This window comes from Mastigoproctus giganteus, chromosome 4, assembly GCF_048544385.1.
Source record: "Mastigoproctus giganteus isolate SK-2022 chromosome 4, ASM4854438v1, whole genome shotgun sequence".
Classification (NCBI taxonomy): domain Eukaryota; kingdom Metazoa; phylum Arthropoda; class Arachnida; order Uropygi; family Thelyphonidae; genus Mastigoproctus; species Mastigoproctus giganteus.
The window spans coordinates 179,003,397-179,028,738 of record NC_143578.1 but is presented as its reverse complement, the minus strand read 5'-3'; the positions used below and the strand labels follow the sequence as shown (position 1 = coordinate 179,028,738).

General features: G+C 37.4%; 1 protein-coding gene across 2 annotated transcripts in view; it reads left to right on the top strand.

The window, feature by feature from the left end:
* The window catches only part of LOC150087227 (tyrosine-protein kinase transmembrane receptor Ror2-like), a 485,237-nt gene that overhangs the window by 399,111 nt on the left and 60,784 nt on the right, over positions 1-25,342 (top strand). For both annotated transcript variants that reach the window (XM_090371898.1, XM_090371897.1), the window contains one exon: positions 12,555-12,679. In XM_090371898.1, the coding sequence (XP_090228024.1) occupies positions 12,555-12,679 (125 nt within the window). The remainder of the gene's footprint in view (positions 1-12,554; positions 12,680-25,342) is intronic.

The window sequence follows — 25,342 nt, the reverse complement described above, 5'->3', positions numbered from 1 at the left end:
GGGAATGCTGGCATCGTAGGTGACGAAACAGCAGACCAGGCAGCCAAACAGTACCGCACCTTCATCTTACCAATACACTACATAGATTTACTAACACATATCCGACATATCTGTAGAGACCAGTGGTTAAACATTTGGAAGACCCATATGAGCAATAAATTGTTTTAAATTAAACGTGAACCACAACTATGGAACTCTAGCTACAGGCGAAACAGGCATGAAGAGATAATACTGGCAAGACTACGCATAGGGCACACTCACACCTGACCCAACCCACTTGTTCCTGCTCATAGGTGACGATCCTCCTATATGCGCGCATTGTTCATCACAACTTCCAGTCCGGCATATTCTCTTAGACTGTTCAATTCATTCTCACATCAGAAATCATACTTTCCGCTCTCTGACGCAAATGCAAGCAACCTTATCAATGACCCACCTGTTAGGAAACAATGCTAATCTGGACGAGCTCTTTGCTTATCTTAAACAATCCAGACTATATGATTATTTCTAAAATCAAATAAAGCAAATTTCCAACATCTATCCAAATACCAGAATAGGCATATTTTGGCCTAAGTTGCCCTTGTGCCGATAAACATCTACACCAACAACTTCACCTTCACTCCAATGACGTCCATTTTCTGTGATTTGCTTATCTTCTAATTAACAGAATAAATTGACCTCATAATGTTTTCACTATCTTAAACAAAATCTTCGACATCTTTCACACTCAAATTGCACTGGATTATGTCCAAGTCTTATCACTTTCTGTGCCATGACGTCCTTTCCTCCAGTCAACTTTTGATTTATTAAATCTCAACAAGATCTACAATTTTAGGACTTATGCTGTGTTTTATAATGTTTGGTTTTTTTTTTCCCCTCCCCCTCCAACTTTGATGTAACATTTAACCTAATTTGTTTATAAGGTTTGTACCTGCTTCTGGGCTAAAATGCTTTTGTAAAGTTATGTATGTCCGTTAAATGGTACTGGATTGCGTTTTTAGGTTGTGGATTGTTATTCTTGATTTATTTTCTTTGATTTAGTATATAACCTTTAATATTTACGTTAATGAGATTACTTGCTTTGTGTACTTTGAAAACCTCAACGTATTGTCTGATGAATATGGTTTGAGGCAAATCTTGTGTACAGTGTTTAATTTTGTATAGTGTTAAAATACTCTCTCTAGCAATTTTTGCCAAGAGTCTTTGGCTTGAACTTTGTTCGGCTTTCGGCGTCCCTCTCTTCTGTACTGCTGGTTGGTAGCCCCTGGTTTACCTTTCCGTGGTGGTGGATGTGTTTCCGGCTTGCTGATTCCGGGTAACCAAACGACCAGTTCAACAAAAACAACACTCAACAGCACATATCTGGCCATTTCTACAGAGCCTTGTATCTTCATAGTGAAACGAGGCGGAGTTGAACTAACGTTCCAGGTGCCACCCTATACAAATAAATAAATACATACATTCCAATACGGGAACAACCAGGACTCTGACCTATTTAGACCTAATATTAGGAAACAACGTCTCTTTATGGTAATATGATTTTTCAGTCTGCAGTTGGAAAAAGGTCACTCTTAAGTCCTGTCTTTATGATTACAAAAGCAGAATTAATTATATAGTAATCTAAATTAATTTTGAGACTTTTGAGTAAATATGGAACATTTGTCATTGCTAATATTGAGACAGTTGGCCGAAGCCCACTGAGAAAATATTTTTGAATTTTGCTGTAGATTTAATTGATCGAGAGTCGATGAAACTACGATGTTTTATGATATGCATCGTACTTACATCTATCGTTAAATCTTAGAATTGTTTTTGAAAGAATGGGTAAGAATTCAACGAGGACAGTAAAACATTGGAGATACTCTTAGGATTTCAATTTCCATAGAACGTCCACCCGCCTACCCTTATTTGATAGCAATGGTCACATGCTGCAAAAGTCAAGGTTAATTGTTCCCAATCCTATAAGTCGAAATCCATGTTGTGCTGACACTGTTGTTGTTGGAAATTTTACGGCGCCACCGCAGCTAAAGGCCATTATGCACACTGCTGACACCATTCCATGATTTGAAATACATATGGTTTTACATATACAGAAAGATTCTCGGCCACTGCTGTATCGAATAATTTATAGAGGGAAAAAGTCAATGGGACGAAGTTTTCAGTAGCAAATCCAGATTTTTAATTTTTAAAATACTGTAGGACAAATCACCACCCAGTTTTTAAACAAAGTGGATACATACCCGATGCCGATGTTGTTAAATAACTGAAAAGTATCATGCACTATGGAATTTCCACATTATTTCCAGAACGAAAATTGTACGCTGTCCGGTCCCTACAAATTTTATTAAATAAGCTTTTTCAGTGCTTCCTCGAAATCCTGTTATTTATAAATTAGAAAGCGCATATTAGATACTTTGGGCAAAATACATTTTTAATTCAGGTACGTGCTTTCAACCGTCCAATGACTTGAAGTAATTTGCGGATTCATTAGCAATATCAGTAAGGTCACAACGTAATGTATTCTCATTATAGGAGGATGTCTTTTTTTAAATTTTATTTGAGAACTTAAAAAGGTTCTAAAAAGGTTTGATGTCGCTTTTGTTTAACTCACTATTGGTGATCGAATTAATGTAATTGTAATTCCATTTGACTATGAATGATTTAGTATATCTTCTTAATATATTATACTGAATTAAAGCATTATGAGAGTTGAGTCGTCTTACAGTTTCTGAAGAACCCATTATTTGGTTTCATTTCTTCCTTTGAAGCATAGTGTAAACCACATAGGGAATCTGTGAGAACAAGTTTTGTTAAGGGAGTACTCTTAATTATTCCGTGTAATTCTGAAATTAATATCGAGAAATTGCTAATAGTTGCTGTACTTAAAAACAGAGAATTCCAGTCAGTATTATAAAGATCTTTAGAAATACCTAACTGGTCTGGTAGCCGGTAATTAACATACTGATGGCTTTTATGCTTATATGAAAACATCGGGGTTCATTCAATTATGTGTGATCTCGTTATACGACAACACCACGCCACATGGGGTATGGATCGAGTATTTGGTAACGTGAAATTATACGGGAGATATGATCTTCCTGTAGTCGCTTGACCGCGATTTCTTCTAGCAAACCATGCACTCGTCTCCTGGTGGGACAATGAAATTTGCGTTTGATGCCCTTACGCTTGGCACATTTTATTTCAGTGTAATTAAATGAACCGACATAGTGACCTTGGGTTAGAACCAAAAAGTTCTAACCCAAGGTTATATACAAAAAGAACTTTTGGATATACCTTACACGAACTGTGTTCGAGAATGTAACGTTGTACATTTCGGATGAATTCTATATACCTTCATGACATGTGTTTCGTGAGAGAAAGAATTTTGTTCCTGCGGAGGTTACAGCTTCGTGGACAACGACTTATCTTCCAGTACTTGCCGATTCATCATTTTATCACGTTTTGAAAGTGCACAGAATAAGAGAGAGAGGTGTAGTGATTAGCCTTGAGGGGGGGGGAAGACAAAATGACCATTCTTGAAAGAAAAAAAAAAAAAAAGAATATAAAAAAACATTAATTGTGTATTGCGTTTATGTCAGACACGCGACCAGTTTGTCCAATCATTTAAAGTTCTGATATATGAAGCAGATGGAGTTTCGTGCTGTTAAGACAGGGAAAATTTCAATATCAAAAAGAACAATTATTTTGTACCGTCTTACAAAGGATATTGGACACGCACTTGTCTCGTGCAATGGACTGAACATGTGTCGCCTACACGACCCGTTCTTAATCGTCTGTTATCAGCCAGCTGGCTGTTTGTGATTTATAAATGACCGAAGGAAAGTTTAAATACTTCTTGTATGATAAGGCCAAACTGAATCCTTCGCAGTAGGTTACCCTACTGCGAACAATTTTGGCATTGAGTTATTACTGAACACCTGTTGCATTGTCTGATTGGATAGTATAATTGGGTAGGAAGATCATCGCGGTCTGTGTCATCTTGACTCTTGTTTGCTCATATTGTCTCTTGTTGACAGTCTTATTGTAGGCGAAGCGGGATTCAATTACCTTTGATACCAATCGATTAACTGTACGAGAAGAGCATCTAATGCGCCGCAGACTTCGTCCTAGTGGGAAGCTCCGAATTTCTCTGGAGGCAAAGATTGTTCTGTAGAAGCAAAAGATATTTGTAGAACAAATTAAAGTGCACGGAGCTATAGGAGAAGCCAATTGCAGGCGGTGCTTTTTTTTTCCTTTTCCTCTCTACGTGTGTCTTAGGGGAGAGAGAGAGAGAGAGAGAATTCAAGGGCCTTTGGGTAAAAGTAAACTCCTTTTTTTCTTTTCTCCTCCCTTTTTCATGACCCTAACTTGAAGTTAATTTAAATCTTACTTGAAGGCGATTGTAGCTACGCTCTCGCTTTACGGTCTCTGAAGAAACTTAAAAACTATTAGTTTTTCTGCTTCTCAACTTTAAATAACCATTTAACATCAGGGTGTTGAAATTACAACATTATATTGCTGTTGATTATTTTAATCATAATATTTTGACTTTCGATTTGTATTTTCTGGAAATATATTACTGATGCCGTGAATAGTTTAAACATTTCCATCCACTTATTATTTTAAAAGGGTGTTATTCTATAGGATACCCAACGGTTTTATAAAATATTGGATTACTTCAGTTAAAATAGGAAATATACACTGTTGTAGCTGCAGTAAAAGATGCTTATAATTATGAACTACACTTGTATTTATTGAAGTACGTTAATAGCAAGTTGGTTCACTTTTGGCCGTAATAACTGCTTCATTGCTTCTTGGAAGATTTTCTGCTAATTTCAGTAGAAATTTGGTGTTATTGTGTGCAATGAAAACAAATCCTATTATATCAAATACTCGCCTTCATCGACTCTGTTCACAATAAAATAATCATGAAAAACATTTTGTTCTGTTAATTTTGTCGAGCAGTGTGGTTATAATCACACGCTTGTTCAGCTGCATACGAGTACTTTAGAGTATGAACTGGTATCTACTTCATATCCGTGACTTGATGACTACTAGAAAATGTATTTTGTGATGATTATTGCTACTATCCTGTATGGCGCAGAAATGTAAGCACCGGCTTCTCCATATGCCTTCAAACTGATCTGCACTGCTGAATTATCGGTGGGTATAAAGACAGTTGGTCGGCAGAAAACGAATTTATTTCCGCTATAGTTGGTTTTACACTAATTTTACATGAGAAAATCAAGGAAGGAACCATTGATTATTGAAGATATTAAGTCCATATTTTCATTATTTCCTGAAGCAGCAATGGAAGTGTTGCTGCTTCGGGTAACTTCATTCGTTGTGAAGTTTTATTATTATTTGTGTTTTTAAGAATATGCTGGATAATAAGCGAATTTTCACCGAATTGGAGCAAAGACTATAAAATAATAATAATAAATAAAAAAAAAGAGAGAAAGAAAGAAAAAACTCACTTGAATCAGTTAACTGTGCGCCATAAGTTTGCAGAACAACAGGTGAAAATAACTGCGGAACAAAGAGACTTTTTGGTGTTAAAATTGTTCAAAATTCTTTTGATCTCTTTCTTGACAAAAAAAAAAAAAAAAATCAGGTAAGATAATTAAGTTGTATGTCGTTTGTTAGAAGGAGATTTTCTACAGTTGTCAATATATAAATTAGAAGAAAAGTAGGCCGGCTTTTATTTTTTATTATTATTATTATTTTTTTTTTCATGTTCATATTCTGAGACAAAGAAATAGAAGAGCGAGATGGGTTCACAACTGTAGCGATTTCTGTTTATTCCACAGACAACTCAGGGCGGAAGAGCTTCACATTCCTTGTGACTGTATACATATTTAATTAAGTGCAACCAGATTTTTGGCGCCGCAGTCCACAGTGGTCCGTTCATTTTTTGTGGCAGCGTACAAGTTCGAATCAGCACCTCTTACTTGTGGGCACGCATGATCATGTACACCAGGAGTGGCCAACTTAATTTGTGATGCGGCCTACATTTTTCCTTCAAAATGTAATGTGCCGCGATCTACCATCTCAAAAATTCATTGGTGCACAAATCGAGGGATCACTGTATATTTAAAATTCGTTGTGATCGACTCGTTGGCCACCCTGATGTACACGAATATGCATGAGTAGCTTTCTCATAGTCTCATCCCTTCCTCTCCATTCAGTATCAGCTTCCGTCTTCTGCTGTACGATCATTATTGTGAGCAACCTGAGAAGTAACTTTTGATTAAAATTGTTATTTTAGATTCGCAACACTATTGGTTAAGCACTCTTAATTTTTTATTAGACATGTTTTCGTTTATGAAAAATTTTAGAGCTGAAGAAGTGACTTACTTTGAATATTGATTCAGTCACGTCTTTTTATATTTTTGTAATTCGCGGAAAGGGTTACTGTAAAATCATATGGTAGGAGTTTGTACACGATGAACAATGGAAATAACAAATCGCAACCTCACCTAACTCTATATTGCCTACAGAACACACACATAATACACATAAACCTACATTACTCACCTATCTGGCCCATTTGCAGTGGCACTGTTCTTCACAGAGATACGAGGCGGAGTTGAACCGACGTTCTAGGAGCCGCCCTTTACATAAACACACGCCCACAGCCACATTATCACAAAAAAAAAAAAAAAGAAGATATAATAACGTTGTTAGTAGTCACCTTAATTTCAGTGGAGGTTTTACTTTCTTTGCTTTATTTAAATTAAACATAATATTAATTTGTTGTTGTTTTTAATTATTAAGGTAATAAGAAAGCTAGGCTAGGAAAATTTAGATAACCTTCAATATGTAGTTTTTTTTCCGCACTTCTCTTTGTAAGAAGCAAAGCTTAGTAATGCCGGTACAATGAAATTGAATTTTAATCCGCTTAATTAAATTACAAACGCATCCGCTGTTGAGTGTGTGTGTGTGTGGTGGGTTTTTTTTTTTTTTTTTTTTTTTTTTTTAAGACTAAACTGAATAACTCAGTAATTCCCGTAATTGTCACTATACAAAATAAAGTTACGATCACGTTTCAGAAACATAAAGTGGTAAATTTTAACCATGAAATCTATGGTAAAATCATTTCAGATTTTACCATATATTTCATTGTAAAATCTGAATATGATATTAATTCTAATATCATCTTCAGTTTTCCTCTCTGTTTTCGTGTTACGGATTGAAAATCGTGAACAATTTGCAACTCTATAACATGAAAATCGAGTTTCTGAGAAGTACTTTGAATTTATTTTCTTTCAGTTGGCAATTATGTTCTTCATTGGATTCAATTGGTCAACGAATGTTTTCTTAGTGAAGATAGTCTTTGGATGAAGTATCCATCCAGATTGAGAATGTCTAGGATGCTTTAGGGAGAATTGGGGCGCGTAAACCTTCTAGAACACTCCATGCGTCAAGACCTATGATTGAGGTTTTTTTTTTTAAGCTCATTATTATATTAAGATAGAATTATATTACGTAGACAAATTTCTTTACTTTCAGATTTTGTAGCTATAACTTTAACATTTGGGTCGCTGCCATTGTTTTGTTAGATCTTGTTCTATAAATTCCTAGTTCATAGTTATTTATATGGTACTGTAGAATGTTTTATACTTAGAATAATCGCATTGTATCTTTCCAAGTAATTTTTAACTTCTCTGTCAGGTAAATGGACACTATATACACACCTTTTCATGGTCTTAACTAGCTAGGCGCTTATTCTAAGCACCCAATCCACATCGAGCTCATTTTCAACATACAACGGAAAAAGTTTTCGTAATAAATGAAAAATGCGAAATAATAATTAATGAAATTTCGGGTGGAAGTGCATTATGATATTACGCATTACTGTCATTTTACGGACATTATAAAATAACATGTTTATTGCAGGGGTGGGCATATGATTACCGATGACTACCAGGCAACACATCGGACGTTAACACTGCTAATGGAGAGTATAGCAGGATCAGTGATATTCGCTTATTTATTATTTCGAAATAGATATTGCCTAATGGAAAAAAGTACAAGGTAATAGGGGCTTTTCCATAGATAGTATGCAAGCTAGCGGACAATTGCCCTAAACGCTAAGAAACAACTTAAACTTATTCCTGGACGTAAAAAAGAAGCTTTCGACACACTCAGCACACCAGAGCTAGTTAAAATTTTGAAGCTTTATTTCAGAATGGAAGGTCACCTTTTTGCTATCCTCCATCAACTTCTCATCAACAGGCAAAATTTTATTATATATGACCATAGATTGGTGAGGACCATCACGAACTCTGTCGGCATCCCACATGGTTTTTTGCCGCACTAGATCCCTTCCTTGCAAAGCACCCAAACTTCATTTCATACGCTGATGATCTTAAGATGGCTGGTCATATCCGACGATCCAGAAAAGTTGAAGCAGTCGCTTATGAAAATCAGATAGTACTGTTTGAACTCAAGGATTATCTAAGGCGTCTGGGATTTAAGCTGAATCCTCAGAAAGCAGCTCAGATGACCTTCACAAAAAGGAGCACTGTTAATGAAATTATGCTCCCAATAAATGGAACCGCCATTAAAAAGGTTCACTCCCACAGGGATTTGGCGTTGAAGTGGGATGATAGGCTTACTTTCAAAGACCACCTCAAGATAGAAGGCTAAAAACGCTTGCGGCACTGTGGGCAGTCCCGCAGGAGTTGGTCGGTCTTAGGTCTCAAAGGTTCCTTTTGGAATATGTCCGAAGGAATTTATTATTATTATTACTATCTGTTTATTTCACAGAAGGAAACCACCCCGGGACGGCAAAGTGCGAAGATGTGCTAATTACATAGCAGGGTACAAAATTTTAACTAGCTCTGTTTCGGAACGTAGTCTCGTCCCGAAATATTATATATACATTTTATATTTAATATATATTTAAACATAATTCTGCATATACATTATGCAATTATACATTTACAAGCCAGTAATTCAATATATAAAGTATTTACTCAATTGCTAAAGAGGGCATGTTTCCAGTAAATAGCTTCGGTACTCTGATCAGGAGCCTCTACTCAACTGAAGAGATTTCTTGGGGTTGAATATTGGCTCCTGAGATGGCTAAACAAGGAATTGGGCTACCCTTTTATCATCTCTAAGCAAACTCTAGCGTGCTCTATGCAAACCTTAGTATGAAATCATCTTCAAAGAGAGGAACCTGCACACCTTGGTACAACTTCTGTGCCGCCAAATGGATTCGCCTGATATCTGGGAAGTGACAACAAACCCTCAAATCTCAGAACGAACCCGGTGCAGTTCAACACCTTGTCCGCCATCTTCCCTGCAAAATGTGCAATACCTTAGATCAGTGTTTCCCGCGAATAAGTTCTGAATGTATAACTCCCTTGAAATTGACGCCTTATCCTTCTGCAGCTAGAAGCGCTATAGACAGAAGACCCTAAAAGAAGTCTGTAAACATGAACAATAATCCTTATGCGAAAGAATTCCCTGCCAAGGCTCTCCTGGATTCACCGTTGTTGGGTTTTTTATTTTATTTTTTTTTTGTTTTTGTTTTTTTTTTTTTTTTTGTGTTGTATTTTCAGTCTGTTTTGATTTCTTGTAACTCCAATCAATGTAATCAACTCGAATTTGCATCTTGTACATCCTTCTAGCTGAACCAGGCTGTTTAGGGGGTGTCCACTGATGTAGAAATAATGATGTTAATAATAATAATAATAATAATAATAATATACTACTAGAGAATATACTAATACTGTTATCAGTGAGATAATTCAGCCGGCTACCTCACCGGGTTCCACTCCTACAACAAAAAAAACAAAAAAAAAACAAGAAGCTATGGTTACAGTGGACTCAGTAACACCAACGCTTGAACAGTGTTGGTGTTGCTGAGGACGGCTCTTCTACTGCTATTTCACGCTGATATAAGGATACGGCATTAGGGGGTGTCCACTGATGTAGAAATAATGATGTTAATAATAATAATATACTACTAGAGAATATACTAATACTGTTATCAGTGAGATAATTCAGCCGGCTACCTCACCGGGTTCCACTCCTACAACAAAAAAAAAAAAAAAAAAAACAAGAAGCTATGGTTACAGTGGACTCAGTAACACCAACGCTTGAACAGTGTTGGTGTTGCTGAGGACGGCTCTTCTACTGCTATTTCACGCTGATATAAGGATACGGCATTAGGGGGTGTCCACTGATGTAGAAATAATGATGTTAATAATAATAATATACTACTAGAGAATATACTAATACTGTTATCAGTGAGATAATTCAACCGGCTACCTCACCGGGTTCCACTCCTACAACAAAAAAAAAAAAAAAAAACAAGAAGCTATGGTTACAGTGGACTCAGTAACACCAACGCTTGAACAGTGTTGGTGTTGCTGAGGACGGCTCTTCTACTGCTATTTCACGCTGATATAAGGATACGGCATTAGGGGGTGTCCACTGATGTAGAAATAATGATGTTAATAATAATAATATACTACTAGAGAATATACTAATACTATTATCAGTGAGATAATTCAGCCGGCTACCTCACCGGGTTCCACTCCTACAAAAAAAAAAAAAAAAAAAAAAACAAGAAGCTATGGTTACAGTGGACTCAGTAACACCAACGCTTGAACAGTGTTGGTGTTGCTGAGGACGGCTCTTCTACTGCTATTTCACGCTGATATAAGGATACGGCAAAAACTGTATGAATCCATGGATCTATCCATTCTTTTGTGAATAATGTAAACTGTTGGCAGCATGTGATATGGCATGGGGAGTGTTTTGTTGTGCATATTGGGCCCCTTGATACCAGTAAAGGAATATTTGGATATCACTGGTTATCTGAAAATTGTTTCCTACAAGGCTATCCCATAAATGGCTGCAGTGCATCCATCTGCGGATGGGCTCTTCAAACAGGATAATGCGCCATGTCACAAGAGCAGAAATTGAAAGAACATGAAAGTGAATTCAGTTTACTGTGGTGGCCTCCTCATTCACGTGATCTCAATCCAATTTGCAACGATTGTGGAATGCAATTTACTAAACGTAGACTACCATCCTTGTGGCACGACTTCGATAGTTCGTTGAGTCCATGCCACGACGAATTCAGACTGATTTGAGGCCTAAATGTTAGGGGGGGGGGACTTACTCGCTATTAGATTGGTGTGCCTAGTAAAGTGTCCACTCTGCTACTATTCAACATGGCACTGCAAACGTGCACTTCTTCCCTTACAATTATAAAAAAAAAAAAAAAGTAAATTGCAGCCATTATCAACCCACTGCAGGATGGAAGCCTCCTCAACAATTCATGCTGAGGGAAATGGACCATAATCTGCCACGCTGGTGCAGTGCGGGTTGGCAGATCGATCGTATTCAGCAGTCAGGGGCTTGAACCCCGTTCTACTCAAAGAGCGTGTGCTACTGCACTCCCGCTCCTGACCACTCGGCTACGTAGTGGTGTTTATTATACTGAACAGTTATTTCCAATTATAGTATAAGCCGTTGGGAACTGGTGAGTAACTGGTAAAAACTGATGAAACGCGTGCTGCTGGAATCTTTATTAAAATTTAATGGTAGTTAATAAATTAATTAAAGTCGATAAACAATGTCAGGGAAGAAACTTTTCGATCGTATTGTGAAGAGTGGTTTCTTTTAATCTCTGTGTGTACACAAATGTCTATGCTGGCTTCGTTAGAACATCAATTGTGAAATTTTACAGAAATCATTCTTTTCAGGCTGTACAATCATTCTGTACAGAGCTTCGGGACATCCGGTTTGTTTGTTTGTTATTTGGTTTATAGGAGCATTAGCAACTAAGGCCATATTGCTCCGGGATATGCGGTGGTCATTCCCTGACCTTTCCGCATCCTCCGTATTTGGTGGTGACGGGCTCGAACCCCGGTCTAATCAAGAAGCGTGTGCTACGCACTGCTGCTCCTTCCCACCTGGCTACGGAGGCGCCTGGGGACACCCGGTAGTGTCACCACAATCGGAATATGGTGATATTTGGATGCTTTTCACATTTATTCCCTTGCTATCTCCGCCTCTGATTGTCCCGTTTGCAACCTGTAAACAACTCAGCAATGCAATAAATCACTCATGCGGTGTCTTTGTAAGAGATTTTCCTTGATCACATTTGCAGATTCGTCTTTAGTTAAGTGTATTTGAAAAATGTTAACTTTTTTTGGGGTAGGGGAAAGATTTTATTGATTAAACATGCGAAAATTGGCGGAAACAGAGCAAAATCGTAAAACCGAAAGGTGTACGATTTGCTCTGTTAAAATGCACTTTAAACGTCACTTGCAAGATGCAGATTTGTTAATACTTTCTAGGACGTTGGTTAGGTGCAAAAGAAGCTAGTGTGAAATGTGAAAAATTGTCAGAGGTGAAGGATTATTTCACCCACGAAAGTTGAGGAATAACTCGACCATTTAAAACGCATTTATTCCAGATGCAACTCTTTCTATTCACTTCTAAAGAAATTGTATATAAATAAACTATGTTACTATAGGAAAGAAAACATGCTGGCGTTATTAATAATTCGTTTTTGAATTTTCTAGTTCCTGCCAAGGTAAAAGGTGGCAGAAGTGTTTACAATGTCAGCTGGGGATCTGACGTCAGGCTAGAATGTTCCTCTGAAGGAGAGCCGCCTGCTTTAATGACTTGGTGGCAGGATGGGAAAGTGGTAAGCATTAACTTATTTTTAATTTTCTCTATTTCTATATCCTTGATGAATTTGGCTCCAAGTTTTATTAACTTTTAATAAACCTACAGAAAAATGACATTTTCCGGTTAGATGAAGTAGACTCACTTATAGCGAAACCCCTTGACTTAACTGAAACCCTTGGTTTCAGATTTGGTTACTAGTTAAAAATAGGGCAATTCTTCGCCTTTTGTGTGCATAGCCCAAGTTGCGCAGTTCCATGGTAGTTCCGAGTTGCACGGTGCAGTTCTGCCGTTGCTGGCATTTTTGGATATATTATTGAGCAGGCCTTGATTCGTGTTCTCCAGAATATCGATTACTTAACCCCTATCAGTGCGTGTTGCGGTTACTCTGAAGTATTGGTGACGTAAATTTTTTTTTTTTATTATTTTATTTTTACCCCTAAGAATATCGTGTCTTAATTCAATAACTGTCTCCTTAATTAGATAAATGTGACACTTCCATACTTGTCTCCTGATGGCATCGACCGATTGGGTCGGAAACGTCTCCAAGCAAAACAGAAGGCGAGTATTTTTAGCGAATATAAATAGATCGAATTTATTACATACAAGATACAGTTTTTTCGTGAACTTATTCGGAGAAACAGTTTGCTGAAAGCGAAGCTTAATTCGGCTCAACAAGATTGTTCTATTCTTCTCTCGTTCACCCATTTGTTCCCTTGATGTCTCTAGTTTCTGACAGTTAACCTTAAGTATGCTACTTAATCATCATACCCTTGTGATGTGTGCCGCTGTTTGGGTGAATAAGTATATTTTTCCTTTTCTAGCTGCACGGATATAAATAATAATGTAGATCAGGATGTGTAACCTTTCAGGGCAAACGGATCAGCACGTAAAAAGGTTAAGTGCTTTGAGCATGTGATAGTTTCCGGCTCCGTAAGCGAAGTGCCTTCTCTAGTTATGCGAGGTAACATTCCTGTTAACCAAACAGTTTTTTTAGTTTTCTTTATTAAACGACTTATAAACGGAAATTATTTATTAAATAAGAAAAATAAATGCTAAAAGCGAAGAAACTTATTGATTCTTCGTAGAATACCAAGAATTTAGATAAATACGAATGCATAGGTTGCAACGGTTTGTTGCACTGTTTATTTTTACATCATATGTGTTGTAGTAAGAATTATGTGCTTTCTGTAAAATGGATATTGAAAATGATGTTCGTTTTTGTCAAGTAGATTTTGTTTTTCAGATAGTCGTGTAATTTTATATAATGTTTATACTTACACCTGTATATTAATCTTCGAACGTTATATTGTGTATGATAATACAAATATAAAACCTTTAAAATCCACATACACACTGCATTTTAATCCTTTTATCCCTTTTTTTTTCTCTTAATATGATGTTTATAGAGCTTTAAGTCCATTTGAGACTTCAGCTAATGTGGTATCAAGAGTTTGCATAAAATAAAATAAAAAAAAAATTAAAAAAAGCTGACTTTTTTTTTGTGGTCGCTATGCACCGAAGAAACAGAGGCCGTCGTGGCCTTTGCCAGAAAAGTTTATGCGCCTGTGGAATAAAAGTCAAAGACCAAGACACATCTTGCGTTCCCCACAAAATTTGTCATCTTTGTGTTAAATCCTTGTGACGTGTACTTTGTTTTCCCACGAACTTACGAGGGCTTTCCGAAAAGTAAGGTAACACATTTTCTCTCTCGATGATGTTTAATTAAACAGAGTTGAAATTACACACAAAAAAATAAGTGAACATGCACTAATTCTCCACAAAGTCTCCAGTTTTATTGATGCACTTGTCCCAACGATGGGTCAGTTTATCAATACCAGTACTGAAGAAGTCCGTGCCCACACACACACACAGTAACCAACATCGCACCGCCTGATTAACTTCCTCATCCGTGGTGAAATGCTTTCCTGAAAGGTGTTTTTTCAGAAGGCTGAACAAATGGAAGTCTGAAGGCGCTAAGTCTGGGCTGTAGGAGGGATGTGACAGGCTTTCCCAACGATTATAGCGCAACCACTCACGAGTGGTGTGGGCAGTATGTGGAGTTGCGTCGTTGTGCAACAAAATCACGCCGCTTGTCAGGAGTCCTGGACGTTTGCGTCGAATGTTGACTTTCAATTTTTCCAACGTTGCACAATAAAGCTGTGCATTGATTATTCCTCCCTTCGGCAATAAATCCACCAATCGAACGCCTTGGCGATCCCAGACTACTATGGCCATGACTTTACTGACACTGGGAACAGTTTTGAATTTTTTGCGCACAGGAGATTGTGGGTTTCCAGGTCATGGAGTCTTGTTTGCTCTCCGGGGTAAAGTGATGAACCCACGTTTCGTCTGCTGTGACTATGCGAGCGAGAAAACCCTCTCCGTCGCTGTATCGCAACAGGTTCTCCAGACACATCCCCATGAGTTTTGCTCTGACAATTGTCGGGGCACCCAGCAGCAGCACACCTTTCGAAAGCCAAGGACAGCGTGAACAGTGGACTTTCTCACGTTCACTATTTGTGCAATTTCACGCAGTTTCACTCGCCTGTTTTCAAGAGCGATGCCCTTAATGCGCGAAATGTTGTCTTCTATCTTGCTCGATAGAAGACAACGAAGGCTTGCCCGCCCGATGTCGATCTTCAATGTCAACACGGCCCGCTTTAAATTCATTGCAGCAAACACACACCTGCTTCTTTGTCATCACTTTCGCGATACACAGCAACCAGTTCACAGTGAATGTCACTTGGCGAAGACCTTTTTGCTTGCAAAAAGCGAATAACTTCACGAACCCCTGTTTTGAAGCACACTCACACGGTAGCCGCCATTTTGCAACTGGAATCTGGTGTGAGGCGACAGTACCGCAACACTGCACTGGCGGTCTTTTTGAACGTTTGTATTAACGGGTCTATCTGTCCACCGCGTTTCATCTCATTCCCTTTCACCATTATTAAGAAAAAAAAAATGTGTTACCTTACTTTTCGGAAACCCCTCGTACATGAATCTAAAAACAATGGAGATGATTATTATTTCTGTTCATGCAATGCACGAACACCAGTTACCCGGACCATCTGTAGTGCAAGAATCAAATGTCTTTATTTTTTCATTTGTTTTTGGATTGTTTTCTGTAATTTTCACAGTATCATATATTGATAAAATAGGGTAAAATTGAGAGTAGGAGGAGTTGAGTGTTTAGCGCATGCCAGATATTTGTTTGTACGAAACTAAAGCTTTTCTCTTATATTGGCCCCATTGCTTCATCCCCCCCACACACCCCTAGATTTAATTTTACGTAGATAGGAAAAGTAGTTTGGATTAGTAAAAAAATCAAGCTTTCATACTTTTTCCGACGAATTGCATGTTCTAAAACTCAGTTTATTTTTTGGAGCAGTTGGAATTTCAAATAACAAAACCCTGTGATCTTATTCTGAGACTTAATCTGGATTTGGCACCTAGAACAGCAGTTTCTTAACTGCTCATCCTGAGACCGCGTCCCAGAACTTTGTATATCTTGATATTTTTAGTACCTCTTAAAGTTAAATTTAACTTCTCTGAATCAGAAATTGAAACATTTATGAAAATAAACAGAATCTCACTCATTAATCTGCAGAGTGATTGTAAAACTACCTGTTTTTTAAAGTTATGATATTAGGTTAGCATGTACGTACATAGGATCACAATTCAATCGTAATTCAGTGATTACATGCCATTTAGTATGTACCCTATTATAGTTCAACGTAGCCACCACCATTTTCACAAGCCTTGGGTAATCAGGTGGCTTAACTGGCATCTGATTACCCAAGGTAACTTGGAGAATGATTTCTGATAACAGAAACCATTTTCTACTATACTAACGTTTTTTGATGATTAGCTCTTTTCAGCTCTTTACTCGGGATCCTGAGGGCCAAATAATAACTGTAGCGCCTACTGACAAACCCTCCCACATGACAAAAAGCTTCGGCCGACTAGAGCGTGTTTAAAAGGAGAGACCAGACCTCCACTCCATCCACGCATACCTTTCATGAACGCCAACCTTCTGTCATAGACTTCTGCTGACAGTTCATGAATACGATGCAGTTTCCAATATCTCCACTTCAGTTTTCTTGTGAGAATCTTTTGAAGAGCGTGATACCTTATTCCAGTTTCCTGTAACACTGCCTCTTGGAATTTTTCTTGGCTGTCTTCCGAACACCTCTTCACTTGCCTGAACATTTTCTGTGGACGTTTTTTTTTTTTTTTTTTGGTGGGGGCTTCCCACGTTTAGCATTAATGACTGTCATTAATTTTCTGTGATATACCTTAATGATTGTGTCCAGTGTTTCGTGTCATCCAGGTTCTGCGCGTCACCAGTTCTACATTGCTACCACTGAACCCCACACTACAGCAGTTCGGACTCTTATCACTTATATCCTCTTTATTCGTCACGTTTTATTTGCAATGAAAGAGGAAATGTTATAATTGCACCAAATGGCATAAAATTATCTACCTGATGCGCTTATTGATAGCTATACCTTGCAATACTGCTCAATTAACACAGGTTTAAAAATAGGGAATGACTTTTATATCGCTCTGCATTATACATTATCAGTCCAGTTGAATATGTATTTTAATGATCGTGCCCTCGTAGATGTAGCCTTTGTAGATGTAACTTTTTTACATCTACAAAGACAAATTATATATCATTCGAAAGTTCTTTACGAGAAACCGAGTTTGTTTATATACACACACTGGTGTTCAAAGAAAGTGAATCATCCTAAAATTGTAATTGTCGTCCGAATAACGTACGTATATGGCAATATTTCTTACAGATTACATCAGATAAGATTGACACGCGTAGGTGATGTAATATTGCATCAGCTGTAACTTTCAGCTGTATAAGCACGCTCTGCAAGAGTTGCAGTCATTTCTTGCTTATGTCAGGATGGTGAGTTACGTGCAGTTGAAGCCACGAAGAAAGAGTGCTATTATTGCTTTACATGAGGAAGGATGTTCTTCCCGTCATATTACATATAGAGTGTCTTGTAATCAGTCGACAGTGAGTAGATTTCTTTCCAAACTCAAGAATACTGATTCTGCTGATAGGAAAAAAGGAACTGGACGCAAACGAGTCTCTACGCCAAAACAGGACCTCGTTTTGAAGCGCTTATGCCTTAAAAACCGTAAAGCTTCTTCGTCTGAGCTGAAACGAGAATGGGAAGAACATACAGGAGTGGTAGGAAGTAGGTAGGTAGGAAATAACAGTCAGAAGACGCCTCTTCAAAAATGGACTTGTAGCCCGTCGTCCTAAGACAAAAAGCCCCTCCTCACACAAAAAATGAAAAAGGCCCAATAAATTTGGTGTAAGGAGCACGTCAAATGGACCCCGAGCAGTGAAAGCCAGTTATCTTCTCGGATGCGAAGAAATTCAACCTGCATGGCTCTGATGGGAGACAAACGATTCGCCGTAGACTTGGTGAAGAATACCACCCAGACTGTATGGTACCTACAGTGAAATTCCCTACCAGCCAAATGATATGGGGGTGCATTTCCTATCGCGGAATAGGTCATCTGCAGTTTATAAAAGGTTCCTTAAATACCAATGGATACCTGGCTATATTGGAAGGCAAATTGCTGCCAACCATTAGAGACCATTTCAACCTGGCAAGTAACGGCATCTTTCAGGACGACTCCGCTCCTTGTCATCGGGCGAAAAGTGTAAGTAGGTACTTCTGTAGTTACTTTAGCTTCATTTCTGCATTAGAGGTTCAACAGTAATGTGTTTACATTTGTTTTCTGTCCAGGAATCAGCCCTGACCTGAATCCTATAAAGAACTGTTGGCATGGTTTGGAATCTGCAGTTGCCAGAAAGAAACCAAAGACCCTTCGTGAACTTCAGGAAGCCATAATTGGTGTTTGGAACCACGAACTATCAGTTGATTATCTTCGGAAATTGATCATGGCAATGCCTCGACGGTGTGCTGCTGTCATCAGGGCCAGAGGCGGTTCAACTAAATATTAGTTTGCACCTGGTGAACTTTTCATTTTGTCTTCCATTTAAAATGATAAACTGAAGCAAATTGAGGGCTTCTGATAACATTTCAGCCATACTTGTCGTGTTTATCAAAAACTGTTGTATAAAAGTTGCAATGCTCATTTTGGAATATTTTGAGAGCACGTATCAAATATTACTTAGCTTTGCCTTAACTATTAATAAATATCTTTCGTTTATATTTCTATTTGTGATGCTAATCATTAATGTAACATATCATTGCGAAAAAAGGGGTAGAAATGCAAAATTCCTAGGTGATGCGCTTTCTTTGAACATTGTGTTTGTGTGTGTGTGTGTTCTCAAGATGCATACATGTGCTCTCAATTCTTCCATGGTAATTACTCCTGACAGTTCAGCTCCCCTACCTAATACACTGATAATAATATATTTGTCTATCTTCTGAAGATGTATATATTAACCGGAATTAAATTATCAATTTTTCCGCTAAACTATTGTGCCGTGGCAGTATTATGAGTAGTATAGTAATAAATGCGTATTGTGCTTGAGTGTAGTAGGTAGACAAATTTCGTCTGATGCAGTTGGATCTTGGTATATGTGATCAAATCCTACTGTTGTTGTTCAGAACTTTTTTTTTTTAGCCTTTATTCTTTTGACAAAATAAAATTCAAGGAAATTATATACATACATAACAAAGTTTATTACTAGTAATAGAAATCAAAACTTGAAAATGTAATTTTTATATTTGGTATTACAAATAATAATAAGTTAATGTAAAATTTATGATAAAAGTCCAAATAACAATCTGCTACGTTTCGAATATTGCTTACCGTCTATTAAAAAACCTCCCCAAACTGAATGACAAGAGAGGTTTATTATTAGCCTGTAACCTAAGCAAAGACAAATGAAACAATTCGATTGCAGAACCGGTTAAGGGTCACTCCGGTTAAGAGTGATATTACGGCCTTGCACGTATTGTATTAAAATATTTCTAAACTTATAACATAGTATTAACTGAACATTTACCAACAGGCATTATACATCTCTGAGTACAGTAACCTCAAAAATATTTATTCATTTTTTATTTTTTCAATTTGAAATCCAAAATATTGGGTATATTGTTTAATTGTTATTTTCTTTAAATTGTTTTTTAAAGCGTTTCAAATAAATTTGCAAAACTTTAAAAACAATTATGCAGCAATGTCAGTTCGTTGTATTTTATTAGAATAGCAGTATATAATTTATACAAAATCTATTGAAATGTGAAACAGTAGCCGTAGCCCAGTGGTCAGGCGCGCTGGTGCATAAGTACATGTGCCTTGAGTGACACCGGGGTTTAAGCCTGTGACTGCTGAATACGGTGCTGTTTCTTGTATTCTGTCTATCTTGTGAACTCCTCTGACCGTTTGGTTGTCCCGGAGTATAAACAGATAATTTATTTATTTATTTTTATTCGTCAGACAACATATGCTATAGACTCTTAGCCGATCAACTCTAGAACGAAGTCGTTTGCTTATTGTTTTCGTTGGGTTTTAGGCGCGTCAGCCGCTTCTGTCACGCTGCGTCATTGTGTATTATGTCTCTACAAGTGTGTGTTCACGAACCAATTGGCTTGTTGTGCGTGCTGAAAAATTCGGACCTACTCTCTACTCATGACGCCTTTAGAAATTCCTTCAGTCATCGAACATACCTTATACTCATATGAGGCCTTTAGAAAAAATCCTTCAGTCATCGATGGGACCCGAACCCAGACTTTTCCAAATGAATGCAAGTGACGAAACCACTACACTGTCACGGAGGACCAGGAAGAAGTAACAACGCCAACGAAGTATGGATACTTCTTTAACTGTGCGGATTCATGACTCACAATGTTGTCATATATAGTCACATACAATGCTGTGACTGTATATGGCGAATAGGCCTAAATGAAAATAGGAGTCGTAGCAAAGCTAATATACACTCTCCTACCATGAATGTCCGAACACCTACATGTCTATAAATAATCTTTATTTACAGAAAAACTAATAACTATGCCTAAACCGTTAGCCTTTATGACAACCTCTGTTCTCCCTGAAACTTTCTCCACTAGTTCTTGGTAACTACCCTCCAATATTTTCGGCAATTCAACCTTCAAACCGGCGATCAGTTCAGCTCTGTTTTCAGGGCAGTCTCTCCTCACACGCGTCCGACGATCCAGTTTATCCCAACCGTTCTCTGTAAGATTGAGGTCAGAGCTCTGGACTGGCCAGTCCAAATTTTCGACACTTTTGTACTCAAACCAGTCCGTCACAATACGAGCAATATGACATGGAGCTTTGTCTTGCCGAGAAAGGTATGAGCCTTCCCCGACGTTTTGTCACAACGTAGATAATGCATTATTATCCAAGATCTAGATAGAACTCGGCGTTCATGGTTTTGTCCAAACAGCCAATGGTCCCAGGCCAAACCATGAAAAACATCCCCAGACCATGACGATAGTCTGGCAGACGGCTTCCTCTGGGCATCCGTCACACACTGCCATCAAACTGGTCAACCGTGTACCGTGGCTTGCTGTTCCAAATGACAACTTTGTATTGGTAACAGTCCAAGAATGGCATGCCTTACAGCAAGCTACACGGCATCTGGCATTATTCGGGGTGAATTAGTGGCTTGTGGATGGCTGCACGACCTTGGTAACCCATATCATGCATCGCACTGTACTGGTGCTGGCATATATTCCAGTCGTCTCACTGAAAGCCTGTATGTGCAACCACAACGTTGCCTGCGTTCCGAGCGGACGATTCTCTGTAAGGCTTTCCCTTTCACGTTCTGTCAGCTTCTTGGCTTTTCCGGGGCTTTTCGTGACGCTTTCAGGCACCAGTCTGCTTCCATTTGTAGATCACAACACCAGTCATTGACCTAGGGATCTTCATTTCCGTTGAAATGTCACGTACAGACCGATTGTTTATGTGGCACGCTATTATCATTCCTTCCTGGAAGTCTTAGCTACGTCGATTGCGGCGCCTTGCATTCACAATCATACTCCTGTCTCTTCAAAAACTTATGAGCATAATTATTGGCTGACACGTAGTGCTTAACCAACTATCAACGGAGGGATGTTCGTATAGTAGTAGATATTTTCTCTGATTGTGAACAGTTTCCACGGGATAATTAATAACACCTTTAGGTAGAAGGTTGTGGCTCTTGTCAGCTGCTAAAAATATATTGACGTGCTTATTCTGTGATTGATTTCTGTCGAGTTGATTTGGATTACTCTACAAATAACCCAAATGTTCGAGAATGGGGTGGAAGTACATGATTATCCCTTCCGTGACTGTTATTAACTTAGCCACTGAGTGAAGGTAACTCATTAATGGGTCTTCCCGTTCCTGATTAGAAATACGATATCCTTCAACCTTGGTCAGCGACGAAAATCAAGTCTAGGTTATTTCCAATAGGTGTTAATGAGAGCAGCCATGCTACCTACTGCCCTGACCTCGAGGTTGCGGCGGTAAGTTATTTTGCAATGACAATTAGAAAATCGTAGATCAGCCATCCGATAAGGTTGATATATTTCTACCTAACCCAAAGCGTGGTGAATTTTATATTACATTTTCTAAAGTAACTTCAAGAAGTGGTTTCGAAGTTTTGATTGAAGGTATCATGACAAGATAGATTCTGACCTACACCGAAAATATTGTCAACCAAGTTTCAAAAAGAAATGTAAGTGAAAGATGTTGCTGATAATCAGATGATTCTATAGTAAAATTCGAGCATTATTTCGAAATGTGTTGCTGTCATTATTTAACTTTTCATTTTCTTTTTATTACTCATACCTTTAATTTGGTATTGAGATATTTCTGAAGGGCGATTATATTCGGAGATGTTACACGTTAAGGCTTAGTACTATGTATACATAGTACTAGTAAAATAATAAGAGGAGTTTACCTCAGTATAGTGCGTAGAACACTTCTGTATGATACCCTCTAGAAATTAAAACGGAAAAAACGAAAAAAATCGACAACTTACCGGTACATTAGAGTAAAACATAAATAATTAAATAATCAATTTAACACAATTCAAATCGATTTAAAACAATTAAAATCAAATTAACACAATTAAAAGAATCTAACGAAAATATTCAAAACGATTTTCCTTCCTTGATAGATTCTGACCTACACCGAAAATATTGTCAACCAAGTTTCAAAAAGAAATGTAAGTGAAAGATGTTGCTGATAATCAGATGATTCTATAGTAAAATTCGAGCATTATTTCGAAATGTGTTGCTGTCATTATTTAACTTTTAATTTTCTTTTTATTACTCATTCCTTTAATTTGGTAATGAGATATGTATACATAGTACATAAAACTTTCAAGAACTTCCTTAAGGTCGCGCCAAACAATACGTGTAGTTATAGATATAAGCAGGAATTGTTTGGAAATTTGATACGATAGCTATAGAGAGAGAAGTAATGGGAGTTATGAAATATTTAATCACACTCTGAGAATCGAATTATAAAAAAGCGTAAATATTTCTTACTTATTTTAACAACGCGAAAGTTCTCTAGGTTAGAAATTTAACTGGTAGAATACTGATAAGTGGAGGCAAAATTTGAAGACAAGTTGGAGGCTTAAACCGCACCTTATCACGTGACGTTAAAATACAAGCTTCTGTCCTTTACAAGAGTTTTATCGTATTTGTTGCTGCTTATTAGCCAGCATTACTGTGCGCGTAGTGTTTTCTGCATAAAAATTCCCTTCGCAGAACAGTCGCTTAATTATATCAAGTCGAGTAAGATAAATTAGCAGCCGTCAGTTGGAAGGCGTTTCTTAATTGGATAACTCAACAGACCGGACCTGTAATGTAAAGAAATTAGCAAATAACGAAGATCTTGTAACCTCAGAAATTTGGTAACGAAACTGCCTCAAGATGGCTCATTTTATTGCATATGCTAGCTGAATCACTGAGCAATGTAATGAGGACCCGTGACCATAGAAATTGATTCAACGTATCGTAGACCCATTTTTTTATTTCAGACTCTGAAATAAAGAACAATTAGAATACCTGAATCTTCGTTGGTAAGTCGGAAAAATGACGCGACAACTTGGCTGTCTACGGTAGCATGTGCTAAAATGATTGTACTTATATTATTAAATAATACTGAATATTTTCTGATATCATTTAATATTATATTTTTCTATAATACATTATTTTTCTTTATTATTTAATAATACTGAACATTGCTAATAAATATAGAAAAATGCTCCGATAAACCAAAAAAAAAAAAAAAAACAGAGGGAGATATTATGCTTAAAAATGAAAACTAGGACTAGACAGTTATCTCATGAAAGAGTAAATGATTGTGGAAATGGAAAAATCGAGTCTCAATTTTCCAGAACTACAACTTGATTTAGCAGCCTCCCATTCTAACAAATAAAAAGTACTCTGCTTTTTTCGCTCCCATTCTAAAGTAAAATATTAATTTAAACGTCGCCAACCGGGCTAGCCGGGGTGGGTAAAGTGCCTGCCTGGCAACCCAAAGATCGCGGGTTCGATTCCCGCCTCGGGCTTGGATCAAAGTACTGCAAAAACCTTGGGAAGTGCATTATGGCCACAGAAGCCTATGCGCCAACAACTACCAAAAAAAAATTTAAACATCTCTCTCACACACACAACTGAGAAACTACTTCTTTTTTTTTTTTTTTTTTTTTAAATTCGTTACTAAGTGTAAATACATTGCTGTGTCCTGCAAGTTAGAGAAAGTAATACAGGACAATTTTTTTTTTAAAGATTGCTTATTAGTCTCTATTTACCTTTTGTGACCAAACTAATATATTTATATCTTGGTACAGATGACACATCATAATGAAAGTACGTTTATATAAGAAGCTATTTATATTGGGAAAATGTTTATTCTCTGAAAAAATTGTGCCTCTTTGCCTTTATGTCTACAATAGTGTTTAAACATCACTTGTGCGTAAAATTTTGCCAACTGTATTCAAGTTTGGCTTTAATGCTTCCTGATGAATGATATTTCTGATTGAAATGGGAACATGTTACTGTTAAGTATTACTTTGACGCACATTTATCAAAAATAAGTAATAAAATTGAAAGTTTATTTGTTTTTGAACTCGAATACGAAAAATTACAGTGAACAATGTTGTCGCAATAGATAGTCATTTTGAACAGATACAGCTAAACTTGATAAAATTGCAATCCCATTTTTATGTTGCTAGAAGCACGTATTACCTATTCCTTAGGTATGTTATTATAATAATATTTTGTCCTTAACAGCCTCTGAGCATGTGCTATACTCATAAACTTAAATGTATTATATGGGTAGAAGTATCTGTTCAGGGGCTGAAAAACTCTGAATAACTCAGAGTCAAAAACCTACATCTGAGATCGGCTAACTATAGCCTCGAATGAAAAGGACTTTGGAAATTCCTCCTATCTTCGACGAGAATCGAATCCAGACTTCTCCAATGAGCGGCAGAGTGCCACGAAGGGCTCCTTTAGCATGTTTTTCATTTCATATCATTTGAACGAACTAGCAACGTAGACGCCCTATGCTCCCACCCATATACGTTTAGTTCTCATCTGTATATAACAACTAGTTGGTTAACACCAACGAAAACTTTAACACCTTCTCCATTGATCAAGTAAAGTTTGAAGTCAAAGCATACAAAAGCGAAATTATGGACCAAATCTGGACT